Source organism: Gymnoscopelus microlampas (genome assembly GCF_963454915.1).
Source record: "Gymnoscopelus microlampas genome assembly, chromosome: 14".
In the NCBI taxonomy this organism is placed as follows: Eukaryota; Metazoa; Chordata; class Actinopteri; order Myctophiformes; family Myctophidae; genus Gymnoscopelus; species Gymnoscopelus microlampas.
The window spans coordinates 33,322,233-33,344,868 of record NC_139951.1 but is presented as its reverse complement, the minus strand read 5'-3'; the positions used below and the strand labels follow the sequence as shown (position 1 = coordinate 33,344,868).

The 22,636-nt window shown below is 41.2% G+C and overlaps 3 protein-coding genes across 3 annotated transcripts; all 3 read left to right on the top strand.

The window, feature by feature from the left end:
* The first annotated feature begins 629 nt into the window (after window positions 1-629).
* Window positions 630-7,491, top strand: LOC311060613 (kelch-like protein 24). The gene is made up of 12 exons (XM_084078849.1): window positions 630-774; window positions 1,446-1,580; window positions 1,985-2,176; window positions 3,160-3,303; window positions 4,253-4,421; window positions 4,766-4,903; window positions 5,327-5,455; window positions 5,599-5,784; window positions 6,350-6,466; window positions 6,601-6,772; window positions 6,866-7,007; window positions 7,408-7,491. Exons 1-12 carry the CDS (start codon window positions 631-633, stop codon window positions 7,423-7,425), a joined length of 1,686 nt encoding a protein of 561 aa, XP_083934975.1. The 5' UTR covers window position 630; the 3' UTR covers window positions 7,426-7,491.
* Window positions 7,492-12,860: 5,369 nt separating this feature from the next.
* LOC311060616 (kelch-like protein 17) lies at window positions 12,861-18,700 on the top strand. The gene is made up of 6 exons (XM_084078853.1): window positions 12,861-13,049; window positions 14,324-14,539; window positions 15,225-15,359; window positions 15,571-15,762; window positions 16,537-16,679; window positions 18,022-18,700. Exons 2-6 carry the CDS (start codon window positions 14,345-14,347, stop codon window positions 18,026-18,028), a joined length of 672 nt encoding a protein of 223 aa, XP_083934979.1. The 5' UTR covers window positions 12,861-13,049; window positions 14,324-14,344; the 3' UTR covers window positions 18,029-18,700.
* Window positions 18,701-19,248: 548 nt separating this feature from the next.
* LOC311060615 (kelch-like protein 36) lies at window positions 19,249-22,347 on the top strand. Its single transcript, XM_084078852.1, has 7 exons — window positions 19,249-19,335; window positions 19,485-19,673; window positions 20,335-20,451; window positions 20,577-20,763; window positions 20,858-20,993; window positions 21,183-22,198; window positions 22,259-22,347. Exons 1-6 carry the CDS (start codon window positions 19,263-19,265, stop codon window positions 21,198-21,200), a joined length of 720 nt encoding a protein of 239 aa, XP_083934978.1. The 5' UTR covers window positions 19,249-19,262; the 3' UTR covers window positions 21,201-22,198; window positions 22,259-22,347.
* Window positions 22,348-22,636: the final 289 nt, after the last annotated feature.

The window sequence follows — 22,636 nt, the reverse complement described above, 5'->3', positions numbered from 1 at the left end:
ATCCCAGTAAGGAGACGGGCAGCGGCATTTTGGATCAGCTGTAAGCGCCTAAGAAGTGATAGATCGATACCGACATATAATGAGTTGCAGTAATCCAATCTGGTGGAAATGAATGCGTGTATCACCCTCTCAAGGTCATTATGGGAGAGGTATGGTTTGATCTTAGCCAGTAATCTGAGATGGAAGAAGCTAGTTTTAACGACGGAGCTGACTTGTTTGTCCATTTTAAATGCTGAGTCAAAAATGACACCAAGGTTTTTAACGGAGGAGTGTATATGGGATAAACATATCCAGGTTTACTGGCTAAATTAATCTGCCGAGCTAACTCAGCTTTCGTGAAACCGATTCCTGGATAATTTAAGCCAGGATAGCCGATTAAACCCGGTTTAAACTCTGTTTATCCCTAATCCAGGTTTCGTGAAATAGACCCCTGGTTTATACCCCTCAAAGATGTCCGCCGCTACCAAAACACACTTGTTGACGCCCCCTTCAGGATTTTTGGCACGCTCTATAGCTAACCATTTCTTCCACCCACCCCCTCCTACTGTTGTTTTATAGGCTGGTCTACCAAAGAGAGACATGGCTGAAAGGATTCCAGTGTATGCCAGTGACGACGACTTTGTGTTCACGATGGGGACACATCCCAACGAGATGTTGGATGGCCTAAATAGGCTTCGGCTAAACAACACTTTCTGTGATGTGATTCTGTGCTGTGGAGGGCAAGAGTTCCCCTGTCATCGTAATGTACTAGCCTCCTTTAGCTCTTACTTTGAGGTAAATGCAGATGATCCTCAACTTTCCATGGTAATATTGACCTATTAAGGGCAGTGTTGTAAAATAACTAAGTACATGTACTCAAGTACTGTACTTAAGTACCATTTTGAGGTACTTTAACTTTACTGGAGTATTTCCAATTGTCTATACTTTTACTTCTACTCCACTACATCTCAGAGCTCAGAGAAATATTTGAAAACTTTAGCTACTTTGCAGATAATACATTATTACATCAGAAAACATACATTATCAACTTAAGCCCTATTTTACACCTAGGCTATTTGAAAATGGATCTACAAGCTCACAACGCGTCGCGATGCGACACGTTGTGAGCTTGTAGATCTGCTATTTTCAAACATTTTAGTACTTTTACTTTTGGTACTTTAAGTACATTTTGATAACAATACTTTTGTACTTTGACTCAAGTACATTTTGAATTCCGGACTTTTACTTGTGACAGAGTACTTCTACATTGCAGTATTGATATTTTTACTTAAGTAAAACATTTGAGTACTTTTTCGACCACTGATTAAGGGAATGACATTCAATTCTGAATTGTCTTTCATTTGTGAAACAAATATCATGCTATATACAATCGGTTAACTGTCGACACAATGTAAATAAAGGCTTACATTTCAAATTAAAACAGTTCACCTTTTCAACCCGCACAGGCAATGTTCACAATTGACTGGATGGAGACCCGACAGTTGAGGGTATTCATCAATGGAGTAGAACCTCAGGGGCTTGAGATGTTGGTGGGCTATGCCTATTCTTCAAAGGTGGTCATCTCCGCAGCAAATGTGCAGGTGATGTATTAATTACCCTTAGGCATTGACTTGCATCAGTGCTTTAAAAGTGGTTCTCAATCTGTCAGCCATGAATACTGGACAAAACACTAATATTCTAATCATATAACGTTAATATTTTGATAACTATTGATAACAAAATCAGAGTAAGGTCTGAGCCTCCCTGCTCGAAACGTTACTAATAAAGAAAAATACCCACGCTGGGAGCAGAATTCTGGTGTGCGGATGTTATTTCATGTTGAATTTTTGATCCAGCAGCCAGCCCAGCAGGACAGGATGTGTGTGTGCCTTTTGTCAAAATCAGTCATTGTATTTTTTCTTTAAAACATTGAAAAACATTTTTTCATTGTTTTAGGTCCTGATCCAGAAAAGGTTGAAAACCTTATTTTGTTTAATTGGTTTAGGCCCTGCTAACAGCAGCAAGCTTGCTTAATGTGATGGCTGTTCAAGAGGCCTGCTGGAATTACATGGAGCATCACATGGACGAAACCAACTGTGTGGGGATCCACTGCTTCGCTGAGGCCCACTCCTGTAAGAAGTTGGAGCAGAGCAGCATGGAGTATATTCTGACACACTTCAGTGTCATCTGCCAGCAGGTCAGACATTGAAGGATGCACACATTTCCCAAGTTTTCACCTTTAACCCATAAAGACCTGAGGCCGATTCTACAAAATGTATTCTAAATTCTAACCGTTTTTTGAAAAAACCTACGTTACGCTATATCAGTGGTTCTCAAACTTTTTCATGTCAAGGACCCCCAAAATGATATGTATTTGGCCGCGGACCGCGATCTCAAAATATTGTGTTCCAGGGACCCCCCAGAAACAAAGATTTGAGTTACAAATGTTCGCTTTAAAAATATGTATGTTCATAGATTTGCAAAAATGTTCACGATTTGAAAAAAATAAATAGCCAAAGAAATCTTGATGCGTGACACAGATGCGTTCCCGGTCTTAATGGGTTAAATCTGTGGTGACTTATAAGTATGAGAGAGGCCCACCTAAGCTGATCAAATATTAAGTGTTTAGTGTAAGTGATATATTTTGGTTAGAACAAAATGTTTGTTACAAGATTAAAGCTCTATATTCTGATCATTGCTATATCGAGTGTTTGTTCATGAATAGGGGGTCTCCCTGTCTCCCCAGCTGGTTAATAAAACAGAAAATACATTGTCAGGTGGGTTGCCAATTTCGGCCAATCAGGAGAGAGTATCAATTATCAGCTTCAATTTCATAGTATTCAACTTCATCCGCTCACGTCTTTGTGTCATCACTTCAAATTTCTCTCTCCTGATTGTATAAAATTGGTATCCCGACCTGAAAAAGCATTTTCTGTTTACTAAAGAGCTGGAGAGACGGGGAGACCCCTGTTACTGAACAAAGTAGACAAGTATTTGTCTGTAGAAACATTCAGTCAGTGATTTGATGAATATTAACCAGCTACTGTCACTTGACTTTGTCCCTCAACAAACCACCTGTCACCAGTGGGCACTTGAGAGAGGAGAAAAAGTTACTTCAAGATGTATGGAAACATCCGTAATCTATCAGCTAATCTACTGCATTCTTTATGCTCCTCCTAGGAAGAGTTCCTCTCTCTACCTGTGGAGAAAGTGACACAGATTCTTGCCAGTGATGATCTCGATGTGCCCAAGGAGGAGATGGTGGTTGAGGCTGCTTTGTTGTGGTTAAACAAGTGTCCTACCCACAGGCATAGCTTTGAAAAGGTCACTAATCATTCATTGTTTCATTGTAGCTTGCAGTCTCGGACTGATGGCTTTGTGATCTCTCGAGACCAGTTGCTGTGTAAAGGCCAGACTGCACCAATGCAACACCTTGCAACTGCCATTGCGATAATAGTTGCAAGTAGTTGCATGTTGCAAGGAGTTGCGACTAGTTGCATTGGTGTGGACTGGCCTTAAGGTGACAGGCACCCAGGGCCTGTCACAGAACTCACAAACATGGATACATGGATTCAACTTCATTAGATAAATCGTTATCTGTGCACCAGTGATTTTGATTGAAATGACAACTCTCAACACAACATCACAAAGTCGGTGAGAGGTTCTATGTTGGTTTCTGTTAAGTTTTCGGTTAATTGCACAGGCCCATCGAAGGATATACATTTTCAGAGCAATGTATTGGCTAGTGTTGTGAATTTAAATGGATAAAGTTAACCTACAACACAATGTCAATACTGCAGTGTATATCCAGGTATAAACCCCATAATGAAAATAAGTGCTCTGTGTGTGTGTGTGTGTGTGTGTGTGTGTGTGTGTGTGTGTGTGTGTCTGTGTCTGTGTCTGTGTGTGTGTGCGCCTTTGACTTGAATGACTTCATGGTGTTTTGTGTCATTGGTAGGCGTTCCAGTGTTAATGAGCAGTGGAGAGCTCTGACTGTACTCATTTAATTTATATATAGGCAATTGCATACATTGTGCATTAAGGCTGCCTGATACTGTTGAGAAATATGTTGAGTAACTTATTATATGGAGGTCAGTGGTGATATGACCGTGTTCAAAGCGAAGTGGCAAGGAAGAGCATGAGTGTACTACTCAAAACATTTTTGGTAGGTTGGCAGGTCGGATTTCACTATGTAAATGTTCAGATGTAAACAATTGTTCACCCAGTGTGCAGTTTAATTGGTAAATAATTATTGTTCCATTTGTTTTTGAAGGTGCTAGAGCAGATCCGTCTGTCTCTCATCAGCCCCTCCAACCTCCACGATGTGATTGAGTCACTGGATGTGATGAAAGAATCCCAGGGCTGTCAGAGGCTGATCTCTGAGGCCAAGGACCGGGATCTCCTGCCCCACAGCCACAGAGCTGGACCACGCAGGTGCACAGGTACCCTGCCTCACACATGCATGCATGTTGCAACTGATGGTGGACAATTTTTCTAATTGGGATTTCCAGTGCCGACACAAATTCCTCATACGTGCAAACATACCTGTCAATAAAAATAATTATGTTAATTGTCTTCTTGTGGCAGTTTGGGTTTGCCAAGAGTTTAGTTTTCTATTTGGGCTTTATAATTGTTTCATAATGTTTTATTTTATAATTCAAGCTTTATTTATATTTTCAGGTTTTATACATAAAGTTAACTATAACTTTCAAGGTTTATACTTGGCATACAATGTTTTCCTGGTTAATTCAGTCACCCATTAACCATCTTCTATCCCTCTGTACAGTATGTGAAGTAATGCTGATGGTGTATGAAAGGAATGAGAGTTACCAAGTTGTGAGCTTTTATCCCCAAATCAATCGATGGAAGACTCGTCTGGCACGTCTGCCCCTCACTGTAAGAAGTCCTAGTCTGGTTGTGTCAGGTGAGGAGCACCATCAGAGTGGACTGGAGTAGACCTGTAATCGATCCTACAATGTTTTGCCCCTGAGATGAGCTGTAGCAATGTTGTGCAGTGCTAGAAAGGACATTTTAATTCTTGGTAAGGGTATTATTGTGATGGTTCAATTATGAAGCCATTAATACTATCGGCGGTTCTGGGCAACTGGATCTCTATATATGCCAATATCTGTCGGATAAACGGGTCTGGACAACCGCCTATCCAACTGACTTGCGGCCGGGAGTCCTCGGTGACCGGCGTGCTCAGTTTGAAGTCGGTCAGTCGGACGGTTCTCGAGATATGTGAACTACAGGAGCGCAGAAACATGTGTATCTTGAGCAATGAAGATCTTTATTTCTTAAAGGATCAAGGCATAACTTGTTTAAATGATGCTCTCACATACTGTAGGCTCTTCATTGTATTTGGCTGGAGGAAAGTTCCCTGATGGTTCAATCAGTAGAGAGATGTGGCGCTATGACCTTTCCTGTGACTCGTGGTTGAAGATGGCTTCCATGATATATGCACGCAATGAATTCGGTAAGACTGTCATACTATGCAATTTATTTTAACTTTTTTAATAATCACTATGGGTTTGCCTTGGTTACACACCCAAGGAGAGACTGCATGTGGCCAAGGTCATCAGTTCTAACGATCAGTTTTTTGTTGCACAACTAACATAGACCAAGGCCTGGTGATGCTGGATGGCGATATGTTTGCATTGGGCAGCTACGGGAGCGACAGCCCCATGTTTGTTGAACGGTATGACATCAGTACCGACACCTGGCAGGAGATGAGGTCTGTCGGCAGACAAGAAAATTGCTCCAACACTGCTGTGATCGCACTAGATGGACTAATCTACGTTTTTGGTATGGAACAGGTTTATGTACCCTCAGGTTCAGCCTGCTGGCTTTCATGAGGTTGTTTATTTGTAATGTATGTGAAACATGTTAACTCTTTGACTGCCAGAAATAAAACATAATTTGCTAAGCCCCTGCCAGCGATTTTTGAGTGTTTCCACTAACTTTTAAAAACTCAAAGAATATTTATCTCCAGTATGGGGAGCGTGCCGCAAGATCATCCGTTCCATAGTTGTGGGCAGTTGAATGTAGGTTGTTTTCGTCAAAAAGCAGCAGAAACAGAAAGACATTTCTCCAAATCAGTATTTTTTTTTGCGATCACGTGATTTGCTGCTGCTTTGCTTTTCTGGGAATCAAATGGTGACTCCCAGGTTAGCGAACAGCGCCATCTAGTGGGAAACCCTAGTGAGCCTCGGGACAGCTGACGAGTGTACTCATCAATGGCAGTCAATGAGTTAACAAAAAATGTCCAACCTTTATTATTACATATTCATCTACTGTATCTCAATGACATGTTTTGTCATGTGTCCTCCTGGGCCCTTGTTGTTGCTGTTATGGAATGTGGTTTTATCAGACTTCTCGGTGCAGAAGTACGACCCTAAAACATCTATATGGACAGACTGTGCACCTATGCAAGTTCCTCGCACTGATTCAGCTGTCTGTACACTCAAAGGAAATATCTACGTTATAGGTATCATACCTTTTCTTATTGACTCTTGTTTCCATAATACTTTTCCATAATACTCACTTCAGCTTCACTGTAGTTTGGTCACAGAATAGTCAACCAACAGTTACTATTTAGTTAATTCCTGTTTATCTATTTAGGTGGTAACCGTTTAAGTGGAAAGATGACGCACAAGGTGGAATGCTACAACCCAGAGACCAACCAGTGGAGCATATGTGCCCCCATTTTCACGGGGGCACACATGCTCTACAGAAATCCTGGTGTGGCTGTGGTGGATGGAAATATCTATATACTAGTGGCGGACTTTAACAAGTAAGATTCTGATGCTCTATGAAAGCCTGGAAAAAGGTAGCTGCTTGTTCACACGAGATATTTCTCTCATGGCTTTTGTCTCTCTTCATGTAGTCGCTTTAACATCGAGCAGTACCATGATGAAACAGACAGATGGGAAATTGTGGGGCAGGTGCCCACCACCCTTCGCCCACCACCCTTCGGCCTAAATCAAATCTTCAGTTTCTCTCTCAGGATGACGGATATAAATGCACAGGTAGAAGACATTAGTGCATAGTAGTACATAGTAAAATCCTGAGTGTGCAAATGGACCCTTATGGTTCCATTTGGTTGCATTCCATTTTTACACTCACGGTGCGTTTTAACAGCGGGCAACTCTGGGCGATGCCGGGCGATATCGCCCAAAAAGATAAAGAAAATCCATCTTTTGGACGATATCGCCCGGCTTCGCCCGATCGCCGGCTCTCATAGACTTTCTTTATATTTTGGGCAATATCGCCCGAGAATCGCCCAGTATTGCCCGCTGTTAAAACGCAGGGTCAGAGTTGCAAATTGATATGATAACGGTGAGGATTTTGTGCAATATAGAAGTTGTAGTCGTTTTTATATTACCTTCTCAAAGCTGGCCTTGACCCTTCTTCCTTTCCCACCAACAGACACCCAGCTCTTCCTGAACCCTGGTGATTGGACAAGACGTCTTAACGGAGGAGTCTTCACCACAACTACTGTATAACGACGACACTGAACAATATTGTTGGGGTTCACTTTCAGAGCGATTTGACAACAATTTATCCAAATTCACTTTCAACAGCTCACTCATGCTTAACATGTTTATAGAACGTTATTGTTCGTTCATAAGCGTTGATGCTCACATCATTATAGTTATATTCATCTTTATAGTTATCATTCTTTGACCACATGAACCCTAGCGTCCTTATTCTGGGCCGAACATTTGGTGAAAATAGCCAATCTACAGTACAAGCTCCCAGCGTGTTGCGAGCTTGTAGATTGGCTATTTTCCATGAAGATATTTAGGGGGGGGGGGGGTGCCTCAATGCCTGTGGCTCAAGAGCAGTTGTTTTCCCTGGCAACTGTTGGAGCCATATGCAAAGACTATACAATATGGAACAAAACAAACAATGTTTTTGCACTCAGAACTTTAAACCCAGACAGTAAACCACGCCCCTCCCCCATTGCTGCTATTGAAAATCGTTTTCTCTTATTATGATGTTGCTGCTGTTACCACACTTGCATGTCACTGCTTCTGTTTAAGTGGTTAATATATTATGCCGTCATTGTTTCACATTATATTTGAGATTTAAATAAATATTTTTCGGTTGTGTGTAGAGATGTAACTGAATAGGCTCTATGCACAGCGGCCATATTGGACAGAAATTGGGCCCCTTCCTTGCTTCCTTCACAGCTGTTACCAATGACACTAATGAAGGCTCTGTTCCATTTAGTGTAGCACAGTGGTTCTCAATCTTTTTAATTTCAAGGACCCCATAACTCTGAGAGTGTACAAATGGAACCAAATGGACCCTCCCGGGTCCATTTGGTTCCATTTGTACACTCTCAGAGTTACACCCTCTCAAGGAACCATGAGGGTCCCTGGACCACACTTTGAGACCCACTAGTATTTCTAGTGAGCCAACATGCACAATATCAGCACCCTGAACAGAGCCTTCATTAAGAAGAGGCCCAATTTTTCTCCAAAATGGCTGCTGTGCATAGAGCCTATTACAAATGGATAAATTAACTGAGGATTTGACAGCCTGATCTTTGCACTCTACCTTGACCTTCAGCTTGCCCATCTACATATTGAAGCGTTCTGTAGCAAGTCACTTAACTACCAACAACTCGCAGTCCGGTTACCTAGGCTGCAATGCAGAATGACAGCGTGTTGCGGGTTGGAATCCCGACCCCGACAACCTTTGCTGTGTGTCACTCCCCGTCTCTCCCCATTTCCTGTCTATCTACTATATACTACCAATAAAGCCAAAGATAACTTTAAAAAACAAAACAATGAATACTGTCAGAATATAGAGCTTTAACCTTTTAACCTATCACTTACCCTTCCTTTAAAGCTGCACTATGTAACTTTCCTCTTCTACCCCGGATTTGAACCTGGTGTCCTGCGCAAGTGCTGACATTTTTACCATTGAGCTAATAGAGCCTGCCTGCTTGCAGTTGGGATTCACTCACTAGTTCCTCCATGAGGGAATCCAACGTGATCAGTCTGGCAATGCCAGGCTACTTGCTCAGGGGATAAATTCAATCTTGTTTGTCGGACACAAAATTTGTGTCAGATGATCCTGTGTCTTAAGGTGAGACATGACCTTTGACACAATCTAAATGTCTCAATAGAAGAGCAGGGAGACAAAATACAACTACCCCAATTGTATAAGTTATATCGTATAAACATACTATACCATATAGATCTGACAAAATTGCTTTAAAAAAAGGTTACATAGTGCCGCTTTAACTCAAATGTTTTTCCAATAGCTTGTCCAGTTCAAAGTTATGCATCGGTTACATAACTCTTACATTACTTTATTAAAATGAATAAAATGTATCCGACTGTTTCTGATACTTGTGACAGAAGTTGGATCTCCACGGGTTGGGTCACACTTTCTGGCCTTGCCCAAGGATTTTGTTTTATTCTGGCAAAACATTTTTGCTTGGTATAGCAGAGTATACCGTTTTCATATCGAACCTGATGCACTAACTGACTTGTTTGGTCGCTCGAAGCTTCTCTGGCTCTGCCGTACTCTGTCCAACAGTCTCTTATGCTTGGTATACTTGTAGCAACAAGAAGAAGAAGAGTGGAAGACGTCCATCGTTCCTTGTTTCACTTGACTAGATGGCTTTATGAGTTTGTAACACTGATGCACCTGAAGAGGCTGCGTTACAACAAACAGGACAGTTAAGCAATATTCGAGTACGTTTGGGGTCCTATCACGGATCATCTTGACTCTGCTGTGTGACTGCTCTGCTTTGTACAGGTGTCCAACCTGTTGTGTTGTAGTTGCCTATACGTCATCATGATAGGTTAATTACGCACGTCTATTATGCATTATAGTCTGGTGTTTGTTTGTTTTATTGTTATGTCTTGTTGATGTATTTGTCTGTTATGTCTTATAAAAATGTCTCTGTTGTGGACAGTGTGGTGACCCTTGATCCAGCCAGCGGCCTTGCGGACTCCACGGTCGGCGACAGTGGCCGTCTACCTTGTTCTCCTACACCTTACTGCCTCTTCTGTAGGAGGAACGGGTCACACTTCCTGAAGGCGGCGGACGGGAGAGTGACCTGTCCAAATCTGCGCCGCTACGTGTGTCGGATATGCCAGGCCACCGGGGATAGCGCCCACACTGCCCGCCACTGCCCACGACTCGTTCAGTCATTTTGAAGAGTCATTTGGATTCCAAGTCATCATCGTGTCTTCTATGGAAGCATGTCATGGCACCGAAAATAGCGCAACGTGTTGTGAGCTTGTAGATCGGCTATTTTCGGTTATTAGTTATTTTGAGATCAAAGAGTATTTGTTCCATTAACATGAAACCATTGTCTCAGATATTCCATGAAAAACAAAGTTTAAAGCCCCAATCTGTGATTGTTTCTCAAGTGGTTGGCTCTATGTAGAACAGCAGCAACATAGGTTTAGAGAATGATAACCTAAACATAATTTTACATACACTGTTAATTGTTTAGGAAATAGTGTGTGTGTACTTTTATGTTTCTCCTTTCATGCTGTTTTACTCATCGCAGATGAGATGTGGCATGACAAAATGTTTCAGTCGTGAGATTTTATTTTGCTTTATTCTATGGTTCTAAATGACAAAATAATATACGAAGAAATGGTACTTTTACTTTATTCTGGTATTTTCTATTTTTCAATACTTCTACTCCCTACCATATCCTTTTATCCATGTACTTCTTACTCCACTATTATTTTACAGCTTTAGTTACTTTGCAGATTTATATTATTATTTCAAAACATACATTAACCAATTAGGCCCTATTTTATACTTTGGCTTTTAAATAATAGCTGATCTATAAGATCAGTTACTTCTGAAAGATTTTGACACATTTAATGGGTCCTTTCACTTTTCGTTCTTTTAGTATTTTTGATGCCAATACTTTTGTATTTTTATGTTTCAAATGTCTATTGTGAAGCACAATTACAAGTCTCAAGTACAATTTTGAATCAGGACTTATGTGGTATTACTATACTTTTTATTTTAGTAAAACAATCAGAGTACTTCTTCCAACACTGTTCAGTTGATAAAGTGAGTAATTAGATACTGCAGTGCATAAAGCTATTGCATAAATGTATGACTATGCAATAATCTGCTATGTTGGTAGTGTTTCATAAGTTCATATGTTATTATTTAGGAGGAGGAAAATGTCGACATTTAAACACATTTAAAGCGAACATTTGTAACTCAAATCTTTACTTCTGGGGGTCCCTGGAACAGTAGGTTTTGAGATGGGGGTCTGCGGCCAAATAGTCATTTTGGGGGTCCTTGACATGAAAAAGTTTGAGAACCACTGCTTTAGAGGGCGCAGGTGAGTAAATAAGATTATTTCTCTCTGGTGGACATATTCTATTTTCTGCCCAAAAAGTGTATCATACAAAGAAGGTGGGGTCCTTAGACATTTCCCACCGTGGAGAATAGTCTTTCAACAACATAAAACAGCCTTTGATTTGATGAATAGCAAAATATTTTCCTTATTTTGACTACAGTTAGAGACCGCACAGTAGAGGAATGTTCAGTCCATGGGGGGGGGATAGCACCATCCTACAGAACAGTGGTTCTCAAACCTTTTCATGTCAAGGACCCCCAAATTGACACTTATCAGCCCGCGGACCCCCATTTGAAAAGATATGCCAGGGACCCCCATAAGAGAAGATTTTTACGGCTCTACCAGTGATTTTCAAATATTTAAAATTTCAAGGACCCCCAGTTTGACATGCATTAGGCTATGGACCCCCATTTAATGGCATTTCTATCTCTGGGACCCCAATTTATATTGTAAAATCAAGGTTAATAACTGGTCCATTTGGTTCCATTTCTACACTCTGAGTTACAGATACAAACCCATAAGGGTCCATTTGGTTCCTAACTATCCATCACTTAGCTGGGGAGTCGGGACCCCCTGGAACTCCCTCAAGGACCCCTGGACCCACTTTGAGAACCAATGCTACAGAGCGTTAGAGAGAACTCGCTAGCTCTGGACCAGAGCTAGTACAGTATAAACTATAATAAAGTGATATATTCTTCCGTTCTATCGCACAATTGTGGATAATCGTAATATGTAAATGATATGTGTAGGGTTTCCACGTTACTCAAGGCCGTGTAGTGTTTGCAGATGACACAAACTTGCTCTGCTGTGGGGATAACCTGGAACAACTCCTGGATACTGTAGGTAATGAAATGAGGAAGTTACAGAGTTGGTTTGATTCAAATAAACTCACACTACATTTAAGCAAAACAAACTATATTGTATTTGGAAACCGTCCTATTAATTCAGACAAAAACACTTTAAAATAAAATAGAGTGAATGAAATAACATTTCTTGGAGTGATTATAGATAATAAATTAAGTTGGAAGCCACATATAAAGTATATTAAATAAAAAAGATCAAAGTCATTATCAGTATTATATAAAGTAAAATGTATTATAAATCAGTCATTATATAGCTTGTACTGTTCCTTCATACTGCCATACATTACTTTACAGTGTGGAAATGTGGGGCAATAAGTAGCCTACAAAACAAACACAGATGATCTGTGTTTGTTTTGTAGGCTTTTTTTTGTTGAGAAATGACATTGGATCTGTGACAGAGCCAATGTAATTTCTCAACAAAAAAAAGCAATAAGGATAGTAAACAAAGCTGATTACAGAGAACCAACAAACCCACTTTATCAAACTGAACACATTGAAATTGAAGGAGCTGGTTGATTTCAAAACCATCCAACTCATGTACAAAATGAAAAACAGTCAACAGGGGAGAGTGCATGTTTCTGCCCGGAACGCCTTGATACATTGTGTTGTCACGGGGACATAATTAGTGTTACACTGGTTTTGAACACGTGAAGCGGCAGAAAAGGTTTGTTGTTGTCAGTAAGTTTGAGAGTCTGAAGGAGAATAAGAATATCGCCGTGTTGACGTTGTATGCAGCTGTCTGTTTGTGGACACTTGGTTTTTGGACTCTAAACAGTTGTATACAGCCAGCGAGACGCACCGTGGCCGTGTCCACCATTGTCTTGGAGGTGCAAAGTTGCAATCAACAGGTATCAGCACTGGGTTTAGCTCCGACGGAACCTCTCCCTCCGCTGTATAGCTCCGAGATGAGGTTCCTCGTTAGTTACTGCCGTCTGTTTTCGAAATGGTCGCACGTCGTCCACTTTACATGTTTCTTACCCCTTTCTGCACATCGTATCCAAAAAGTAAAGCATTTCCGCCACTCTCTCAGATGTTTGAAGTTTTAACGCGCCATAAGAGCCATCCAACGGGTTGAAGAAAGTATTTAATTTGCCTCGGTTTTCATCCGGTTACATGGTTTTTAAGACATTGCGCAAGAGTTGCGCCCGTAGAGATAACATTACTGATTACCCTACTGGTCAAATGTTGAATTGCATCTTCTAATGCAAAATATTATGGAACCGGATGAAAACCGAGGCAAATTAAATACTTTCTTCAACCCGTTGGATAGCTTTTATGGCGCGTTAAAACTTCAAACATCTGAGAGAGTGGCGGAAATGCTTTACTTTTTGGATACGATGTGCAGAAAGGGGTAAGAAACATGTAAAGTGGACGACGTGCGACCATTTCGAAAACAGACGGCAGTAACTAACGAGGGACCTCATCTCGGAGCTATACAGCGTACAGCGGAGGGAGAGGTTCCGTAGGGGCTACACTGGGTTAATTTAGACCTGATATGTTTCTGTTCTTGCGCAAAATTGTGGTTAAGTATCTTAGTTCAGGGACTTTAAACATGAAACATTTAGATGGGAAGAAAAAAGTGATCTAGCCATGCATTAATGTGATCATTTTCATCTTGTTGTCAAGCTCCATAGTTATTTGACTTGCAAAATAATGCCTCATAATCTAATGGGATTGCTTCCATGTGATTCTGTCATTCCTCTCCATTCTGTTCATTAAAAGAAACATGCAAACAATAGGCTCTATGCACAGCAGCCATATTGGGAATGAATTGGGCCCCTGCCTTACTTCCTTTTCAGGTGTTACCAATAATACTAATTATTAAGGCTCTGTTCCATTCAGTGTGGTGGCATAGTGGTTGTCTTATTTTCAATGACCCCCATAACAATTTACACACCCACCATAAGGGGCTATTTGGGAACCAAAATGGAGTGTTTCTAGTGAGCCAACATGCACGACATCAGCACCCTGACCAGAATGGAGCAGAGCCTTCATTAGTATCATTGGTAACACCTGTGAAGGAAGTAAGAAGAGGCCCAATTTCTTTCCAATATGGCTGCTATGCATAGAGCCTATTGCTGACCATTTCTTCCACCCACCCCCTCCTACTGTTGTTGTATAGGCTGGTCTACCAAAGACAGACATGGCTGCATGGAGGATTTCAGTTGCCAGTGACGACGAGTTTGTGTTCACGAGGGGGAATCATCCCAGCAAGATGTTGGATGGCCTAAATAGGCTTCGGCTAAACAATACTTTCTGTGATGTGATTCTGTGCTGTGGAGGGCAAGAGTTCCCCTGTCATCGTAATGTACTAGCCTCCTTTAGCTCTTACTTTGAGGTAAATGCAGATGATCCTCAACTTTCCATGGTTATATTTATTGATCTGGCATTAAGGGCAGTGGTGTAAAGTAACTAAGTGCATTTACTCAAGTACCATTTTGAGGTACTTTAACTTTACTGGAGTATTTCCAATTGTCTATACTTTTACTTCTACTCCACGACATCTCAGAGGCAAAAAATATTGTACTTTTACTCCACTACAAATATTTGAAAACTTTAGTTACTTTGCAGATATACATTATTACACCATAAAACAAACATTAACCACTTTAGCCCTATTTTACACCTAGGCTATTTGAAAATAGCAGATCTACAAGCTCACAACACGTCGCGACGTGTTGTGAGCTTGTAGATCTGCTATTTGCAAACATTTCAGTACTTTTACTTTTGGTACTTTAAGTACATTTTGATAACAATACTTTTGTACTTTTACTCAAGTACATTTTGAATTCCGGACCTTTACTTGTGACAGAGTACTTCTACATTGCAGTATTGATACTTTTACTTAAGTAAAACATTTGAGTACTTTTTCCACCACTGATTAAGGGAATGACATTCAATTCTGAATTGTCTTTCATTTGTGAAACAAATATCATGCTATATACAATCGGTTAACTGTCGACACAATGTAAATAAAGGCTTACATTTCAAAGCAAACCAGTTCACCTTTTCAACCCGCACAGGCAATGTTCACAATTGAGTGGATGGAGACCCGACAGTTGAGGGTAGCCATCAATGGAGTAGAACCTCAGGGGCTTAAGATGTTGGTGGGCTATGCCTATTCTTCAAAGGTGGTAATCTACGCGGGAAATGTGCAGGTGATGTATTAATGAACCTTATTCATTGCCTCTATCTGTCAGCCATGAGGATACCACAAGTGGGCCCCCAAATAGCAAAGTACAAAGTCATTGTATTTTTTCTTTAAAACATTGGGAAAAAAAGTTCATTATTTTACATCCTGATCCAGAAAAGGTTGAAAACTACTGTTTTAAATTAGATACTGTAATATATTTTGTTTAATTGGTTTAGGCCCTGCTAACGGCAGCAAGCTTGCTTAATGTCATGGCTGTTCAAGAGGCCTGCTGTGATTACATGGAGCATCACATGGATGAAACCAACTGTGTGGGGATCCACTGCTTCGCTGAGGCCCACTCCTGTAAGAAGTTGGAGCAGCGCAGCATGGAGTATATTCTGACACACTTCAGTGTCACCTGCCGGCAGGTCAGACATTGAAGGATGCACACATTTCCCAAGTTTTCACCTTTAAATCTGTGGTGACTTATAAGTATGAGACAGGCCCACCCAAGCTGATCAGATATTAAGTGATTAAGTGTAAGTGATATATATTTTGGTTTGAACAAAATGTTTGTTCTCTAAAAGGTTAAAGCTCTATATTCTGATCATTGCTATATCAAGTTTTTGTTAATGAATAGAGGTCTCCCTGTCTCCAGCTGTTCAATAAAAGAGAAAATATGTTTTTAGCTGGGGTGCCAATTTCAACCAATCAGGAGAGAGTATCTATTATCAGCTTCAATTTCATAGTGTATAAGTTCATCCGCTCACGTCTTTGTGTCATCACTTCAAATTTCTCTCTCCTGATTGTATCAAATTGGTATCCCGACCTGAAAATGCATTTTCTCTTTACTAAAGAGCTGGAGATACGGGGAGACCCCTGTTTCTGAACAAACACTCCAGTCTAGAGCAATGATTGCTATGACAATATAGCTACTTAACCTCACCTACTTCACCTTTTTAAAGGTGTTTTATTACTATTACTCAACCTGTCACCACCATAACTGACCTAAGTATTTGTCTGTAGAAACATTCAGTCAGTGATTTGATGAATATTAACCAGCTACTGTCACATGTCCTTGTCACTCAACAAACCACCTGTCACCAGTGGGCACTTGAGAGAGGAGAAAAAGTTACTTCAAGATGTATGGAAACAGCCGTAATCTATCAGCTAATCTACTGCATTCTTTATGCTCCTCCTAGGAAGAGTTCCTCTCTCTACCTGTGGAGAAAGTGACACAGATTCTTGCCAGTGATGATCTCGATGTGCCCAAGGAGGAGATGGTGGTTGAGGCTGCTTTGTTGTGGTTAAACAAGTGTCCTACCACAGGCACAGCTTTGAAAAGGTCACTAATCATTCATTGTTTCATTGTAGCTTGCAGTCTCGGACTGATGGCTTTGTGATCTCTCGAGACCAGTTGCTGTGTAAAGGCCAGACCGCACCAATGCAACACCTTGCAACTGCCATTGCGATAATAGTTGCAAGTAGTTGCGACTAGTTGCATTGGTGTGGACTGGCCTTTATGTGACAGGCACCCAGGGCCTGTCACAGAACTCACAAACATGGATACATGGATTCAACTTCATTAGATAAATCGTTATCTGTGCACCAGTGATTTGATTGAACTCTCAACACAACATCACAAAGCCGGTGAGAGGTTCCATGTTGGTTTTTGTTACATTTTCGGTTAATTGCACTGCCCCATCGAAGGATATACATTTTCAGAGCAATGTATTGGCTAGTGTTGTGAATTTAAATGGATAAAGTTAATTTACAACACAATGTCAATACTGCAGTATAGACCCCATAATGAAAATAAGTTCTCATCTAGTGTTGAGATGTTGTGATACTGTAGGTGGTGTGTGATGGCCTGCTATTACTATCGTCCAATATGCAGGCTGAGAAGATTAAGCCAAACCAATCAACACAGAATGATTATCTGACAGCATGGTATTACTTTAATTACATAAAAATGGCAGGCCACAATAACAAATGAAAACCTTAATTACCAAGCCGTGTGTGTGCGTGCGTGTGTGTGTGTGTGTGTGTGTGTGCTTTTGACTTCATGGCGTTTAGTATCATTGGTTGGTGTTCCATTGTTAATGAGCAGTGGAGAACTCTGACTGTACTCATTTAATGTATATATAGGCAATTGCATACATTGTGCATTAAGGCTGCCTGATACTGCTGAGATATATGTTGAGTAACTTATTATATGGAGGTCAGTGGTGATATGACCGCGTTCAAAGCGAAGTGGCAAGGAAGAGCATGAGCGTGCTACTCAAAACATTTTGGGTAGGTTGGCAGGTCTGCATTCATTATGTAAACTAGACGATACCCGGTCGACGCATCCGTGGGGGGATATGCGCACATGATCTGGCATCCCGGGAGGCGACATTGTTTGACACATAAACGCTAATAAGAAGCTGAGATTTGATGAAATTGAAAAACGGGCTTCACAGTTAAGTTCAGATGGTAATGGTCAATGGCTGTGTGCAAAATCAGAGCAATTGGTCCAGCCAGTGAGGAGAACCGGGTGGTGACACCACTACAAACAGACAGAGGTTACTAGAATTATAGTATGATGTCCAGATGTAAACAGATGTAGAGATTTGAAAGCAAGTTTAATTTTTCACCCAGTGTGCGGTTGAACTGGTAAATAATTATTGTTCTATTTGTTTTTGAAGGTGCTAGAGCAGATCCGTCTGTCTCTCATCAGCCCCTCCAACCTCCACGATGTGATTGAGTCTCTGGATGTGGTGAAAGAATCCCAGGGCTGTCAGAGGCTGATCTCTGAGGCCAAGGACCGGGATCTCCTGCCCCACAGGCACAGAGCTGGACCACGCAGGTGCACAGGTACCCTGCCTCACACATGCATGCATGTTGCAACTGATGGTGGACAAAATACAGTTTTTCTAATTGGGATTTCCAGTGCCGACACAAATTCCTCATATGTGCAAACATACCTGGCAATAAAAATAATTCTGTTAATTATGTCTTCTTGCGGCAGTTTGGGTTTGCCAAGAATTTAGTTAGCTATTTGGTCTTCATAATTGTTATTGCATTTTTTGTATTTATTTTACAATTCAAGCTCTATTTACATTTTGAGCTTTTATACATATTTTCAGTTAACTATAACTTTCAAGGATTATACTTGGTATACAATGTTTTCCTGGATTAATTCAGTCACATGCTCACACATTAACCAGCGTCATGCATGTGCCTAGTTCTGTGTTTATCTTCTATCCCTCTGTACAGTATGTGAAGTAATGCTGGTGGTGCATGAATCGGAAAATAGTTGCTACGTTGAGAGCTTTGATCCCCAAATCAATCGATGGAAGACTCTGGCACGTCTGCCCCTCACTGTAAGCAGTCCTAGTCTGGTTGTGTCAGGTGAGGCGCACCATCAGAGTGGACTGGAGTACTCCTGTAATCGATCCTACAATGTTTTGCCCCTGAGATGAGCTGTAGCAATGTTGTGCGGTGCTAGAAAGGACATTTTAATTCTTGGTAAGGTTATTATTGTGATGGTTCAATTATGAAGCCATTAATACTATTTGAAGGTCGGTCATATATCTGTCGGAGGTTCTGGGCAACTGGATCTCCATATATGCCAATATATGGACATATCTGTCAGATCAGCGGGTCTGGACAACCACCTATCTGACTGATTTGCCACCGTTAGTCCTCGGTGACCGGCGTGCTGAGTTTGAAGTCATTCAGTCGGACGGTTCTCGAGATATGCAAACTACAGGAGCGCATGTACACACATTTTGCACATTCATATTAGGATTATCTTAAGTGTATCTTGAGCAATGAATATCTTTATTTCTTTAAGGATCAAGAGGCATAACTTGTTTTAATTATGCTCTCGCATACTGTAGGCTCTTCATTGTATTTGGCTGGAGGTGGTTCAAAAAGTAAAGAGATGTGGCGCTATGATCTTTCCTGTGACTCGTGGTTGAAGATGGCTTCCATGAATGAGGGACGCTCTGACTTCGGTAAGACTGTCATACTATGGCATTTATTTTAACTTTTCTAATAACCACTATGGGTTTGCCTTGGTTACACAGCCAAGGAGAGGCTGCATGTGGCCAAGGTCATCAGTTCTAACGATCAGTTTTTTGTTGCACAACTAACATGGACCAAGGCCTGGTGATGCTGGATGGCGATATGTTTGCTGTGGGCGGCTGCTGGTTGAGCAACGACACCACGTTTGTGGAACGGTACGACATCAACACCAACACCTGGCAGCCCATGAGGTCTGTCGGCAGACCAGAAAATAGCTCCAACAATACTGTGATCGCTCTAGATGGACTGATCTACGTTTTTGGTAGAGGTTGGTACAGGTTTATGTACCCTCAGGTTCAGCCTGCTGGCTTTCATGAGGTTTTTTATTTGTAATGTATGTGAAACATGTTAACTCTTTGACTGCCAGAAATTAAACATAATTTGCTAAGCCACTGCCAGCGATTTTCGAGTGTTTTCACTAACCTTTGAAAAGTCAAAGATTTTCCAGTATGATCGATCCCCTGATCGCTTTAAAAGACGTCTACGAGTCTCGTGGGGTAGCGGGAGAGGGGAGCGTGCCGCGTGATCATCCGTTCCATAGTTGTGGGCAGTTGAATGTAGGTTGTTTTAGCCAAAAAGCAGCAGAAACAGAAAAAGCCATTTCTCCAAATCGAATAATGAGGAAATGAACGGGCTGTTTTTTTTTGCGATCAAGTGATTTGCTGATGCTTGACTTCTCTGGGAGTCAAATGGTGACTCCCAGCGCCATCTAGTGGGAAACCACTGAAAACACCCACTCGTCATACTCGTCAATGGAAATGTGAGCCTCGGGACAGCTGACGAGTGTACTCATCAATGGCAGTCAATGAGTTAACAAAAAATGTCCAACCTTTATTATTACATATTCATCTACTGTATCTCAATGACATGTTTTGTCATGTGTCCTCCTGGGCCCTTGTTGTTGCTGTTATGGAATGTGGTTTTATCAGACTACCGGGTGCAGAAATACGACCCTAAAACATCTATATGGACAGACTGTGCACCTATGCAAGTTCCTCGCACTGATTCAGCTGTCTGTACACTCAAAGGAAATATCTACGTTATAGGTATCATACTTCTTAATAACACATCCTAATGCCTCGTTTCCATAATACACATTCAGCTTCACTGTAGTTTGGTCACAAAATCAACCAACCAACAGTTACTATTTTGTTAATTCCTGTTTATATAGGTGGTAAGCGTTTAAGTCGACATGGGACGCACAACTTGCACAAGGTGGAATGCTACAACCCAGAGACCAACCAGTGGCGCATGTGTGCCCCCATGAAAAGGAGAGACTTGGGGCTTTTGCAAAAGCCTGGTGTGGCTGTGGTGGATGGAAATATCTATATACTAGTGGGGTCGGTGGACAATATAAAGTAAGATTCTGATGCACCATGAAAGCCTGGAAAAAGGTAGCTGCTTGTTCACACGAGATATTTCTCTCATGGCTATTTGTCTCTCTTCATGTAGTCGCTTTAACATCGAGCAGTACCATGATGAAACAGACAGATGGGAAATTGTGGGGAAATTGCCCATCGCCCCTCACCATCACCAGCTAATCGGTTTCAGGTGTTTCTCTCTCAAGATGACGGCTGTAAATGCACAGGTAGAAGACATTAGTGCATAGTAGTACATAGTAAAATCCTGAGTGTGTAAATGCATTCCACTTTTACACTCAGAGTTGCAAATTGATATGATAACGGTGAGGATTTTGTTGTGTAATATATTAGTTGTAGTCATTTTTATATTACCTTCTCAAAGCTGGCCTTGACCCTTCTTCCTTTCCCACCAACAGACACCCAGCTCTTCCTGAACCCTGGTGATTGGACAAGATGTCTTAATTCTGGAAGGCGGAGTCTTCACCACAACTACTGTATAACGACGACACTGAACAATATTGTTGGGGTTCACTTTCAGAGCGATTTGACAACAATTTATCCAAATACACTTTCAACAGCTCACTCATGCTTAACATGTTTATAGAACGTTATCGTTCGTTCATAAGCGTTGATGCTCACATCATTATAGTTATATTTATCTTTATAGTTATCGTTCTTGGTGTGGACAGACTTTGACCACATGAACCCTAGCGTCCTTATTCTGGGCCGAACGTTTGGTGAAAATAGCCAATCTACAGTACAAGCTCCCAACGTGTTGCGAGCTTGTAGATTGGCTATTTTCCGTGTAGATATTTAGGGGGGGGGGGTGCCTCAATGCCTGCGGCTCAAGAACAGTTGTTTTCCCTGGCAACTGTTAGAGCCATATGCAAAGACTATACAATATGGAACAAAACAAACAATGTTTTTGCACTCAGAACTTTAAAACCAGACAGTAAACCATGCCCCTCCCCCATTGCTGCTATTGAAAATCCTTTTCGCTTATTCTGATGTTGCTGCTGTTACCACACTTGCATGTCACTGATTCTGTTTAAGTAGTTAATATATTATGCCGTCATTGTTTGACATTATATTTGAGATTTAAATAAATATTGTTCGGTTGTGTGTAGAGATGTAACTGAATTACAAATGGATAAATTAACTGAGGATTTGACAGCCTGATCTTTGCACTCTACCTTGACCTTCAGCTTGCCCATCTACATATTGAAGCGTTCCGTAGCAAGTCAATTAACCACCAACAACTCGCAGTCAGGGCACCTAGGCTGCAATGCAGAATGACAGCGTGTCGCGGGTTGGAATCCCGACCCTGACGACCTTTGCTGCGTGTCACTCCCCGTCTCTCCCCATTTCCTGTCTATTTACTATATACTACCAATAAAGCCAAAGAATATATCTTTAAAAAACAATGAATACTGTCACAATATAGAGCTTTAACCTTTTAACCAAAAGAATATCACTTACCCTTCCTTTAAAGCTGCACTATGTAACTTTCCTCTTCTACCCCGGATTTGAACCTGGTTTCCTGCGCAAGTGCTGACAGTTTTACCATTGAGCTAATAGAGCCTGGCTGCTTGCAGTTGGGATTCACTGTGAGGGAATCCAACGTGATACGTCTGGCAATGCCAGGCTACTCGCTCAGGGGATAAATTCAATCTTGACCATCAGGTCAAAATTTGTGTCAGATGATCCTGTGTCTTAAGGTGAGACATGACCTTTGACACAATCTCAATGTCTCAATAGAAGAGCAGGGAGACAAAATACAACCACCCCAATTGTATAAGTCATATTGTATAAACATACTCTGTCTACCATATACTCTATCTACTGTAATTACATTTAAAAAAGGTTACAT

What these genes read in the sequence shown, in the direction of transcription:
- LOC311060613 (XM_084078849.1), top strand. Translation starts at nt 631, where the DNA reads ATGGGGACACATCCCAACGAGATGTTGGATGGCCTAAATAGGCTTCGG. An exon ending in CCTTTAGCTCTTACTTTGAG is followed by an intron (nt 775 to 1,445) that starts GTAAATGCAGAT and finishes CAACCCGCACAG; the next exon opens with GCAATGTTCACAATTGACTG. An exon ending in ACAGGCATAGCTTTGAAAAG is followed by an intron (nt 3,304 to 4,252) that starts GTCACTAATCAT and finishes TTGTTTTTGAAG; the next exon opens with GTGCTAGAGCAGATCCGTCT.
- LOC311060615 (XM_084078852.1), top strand. Translation starts at nt 19,263, where the DNA reads ATGTGGCGCTATGATCTTTCCTGTGACTCGTGGTTGAAGATGGCTTCC. An exon ending in TGAGGGACGCTCTGACTTCG is followed by an intron (nt 19,336 to 19,484) that starts GTAAGACTGTCA and finishes ACATGGACCAAG; the next exon opens with GCCTGGTGATGCTGGATGGC. An exon ending in GATCTACGTTTTTGGTAGAG is followed by an intron (nt 19,674 to 20,334) that starts GTTGGTACAGGT and finishes TGGTTTTATCAG; the next exon opens with ACTACCGGGTGCAGAAATAC.
- LOC311060616 (XM_084078853.1), top strand. Translation starts at nt 14,345, where the DNA reads ATGGCTGCATGGAGGATTTCAGTTGCCAGTGACGACGAGTTTGTGTTC. An exon ending in CCTTTAGCTCTTACTTTGAG is followed by an intron (nt 14,540 to 15,224) that starts GTAAATGCAGAT and finishes CAACCCGCACAG; the next exon opens with GCAATGTTCACAATTGAGTG. An exon ending in TCTACGCGGGAAATGTGCAG is followed by an intron (nt 15,360 to 15,570) that starts GTGATGTATTAA and finishes TAATTGGTTTAG; the next exon opens with GCCCTGCTAACGGCAGCAAG.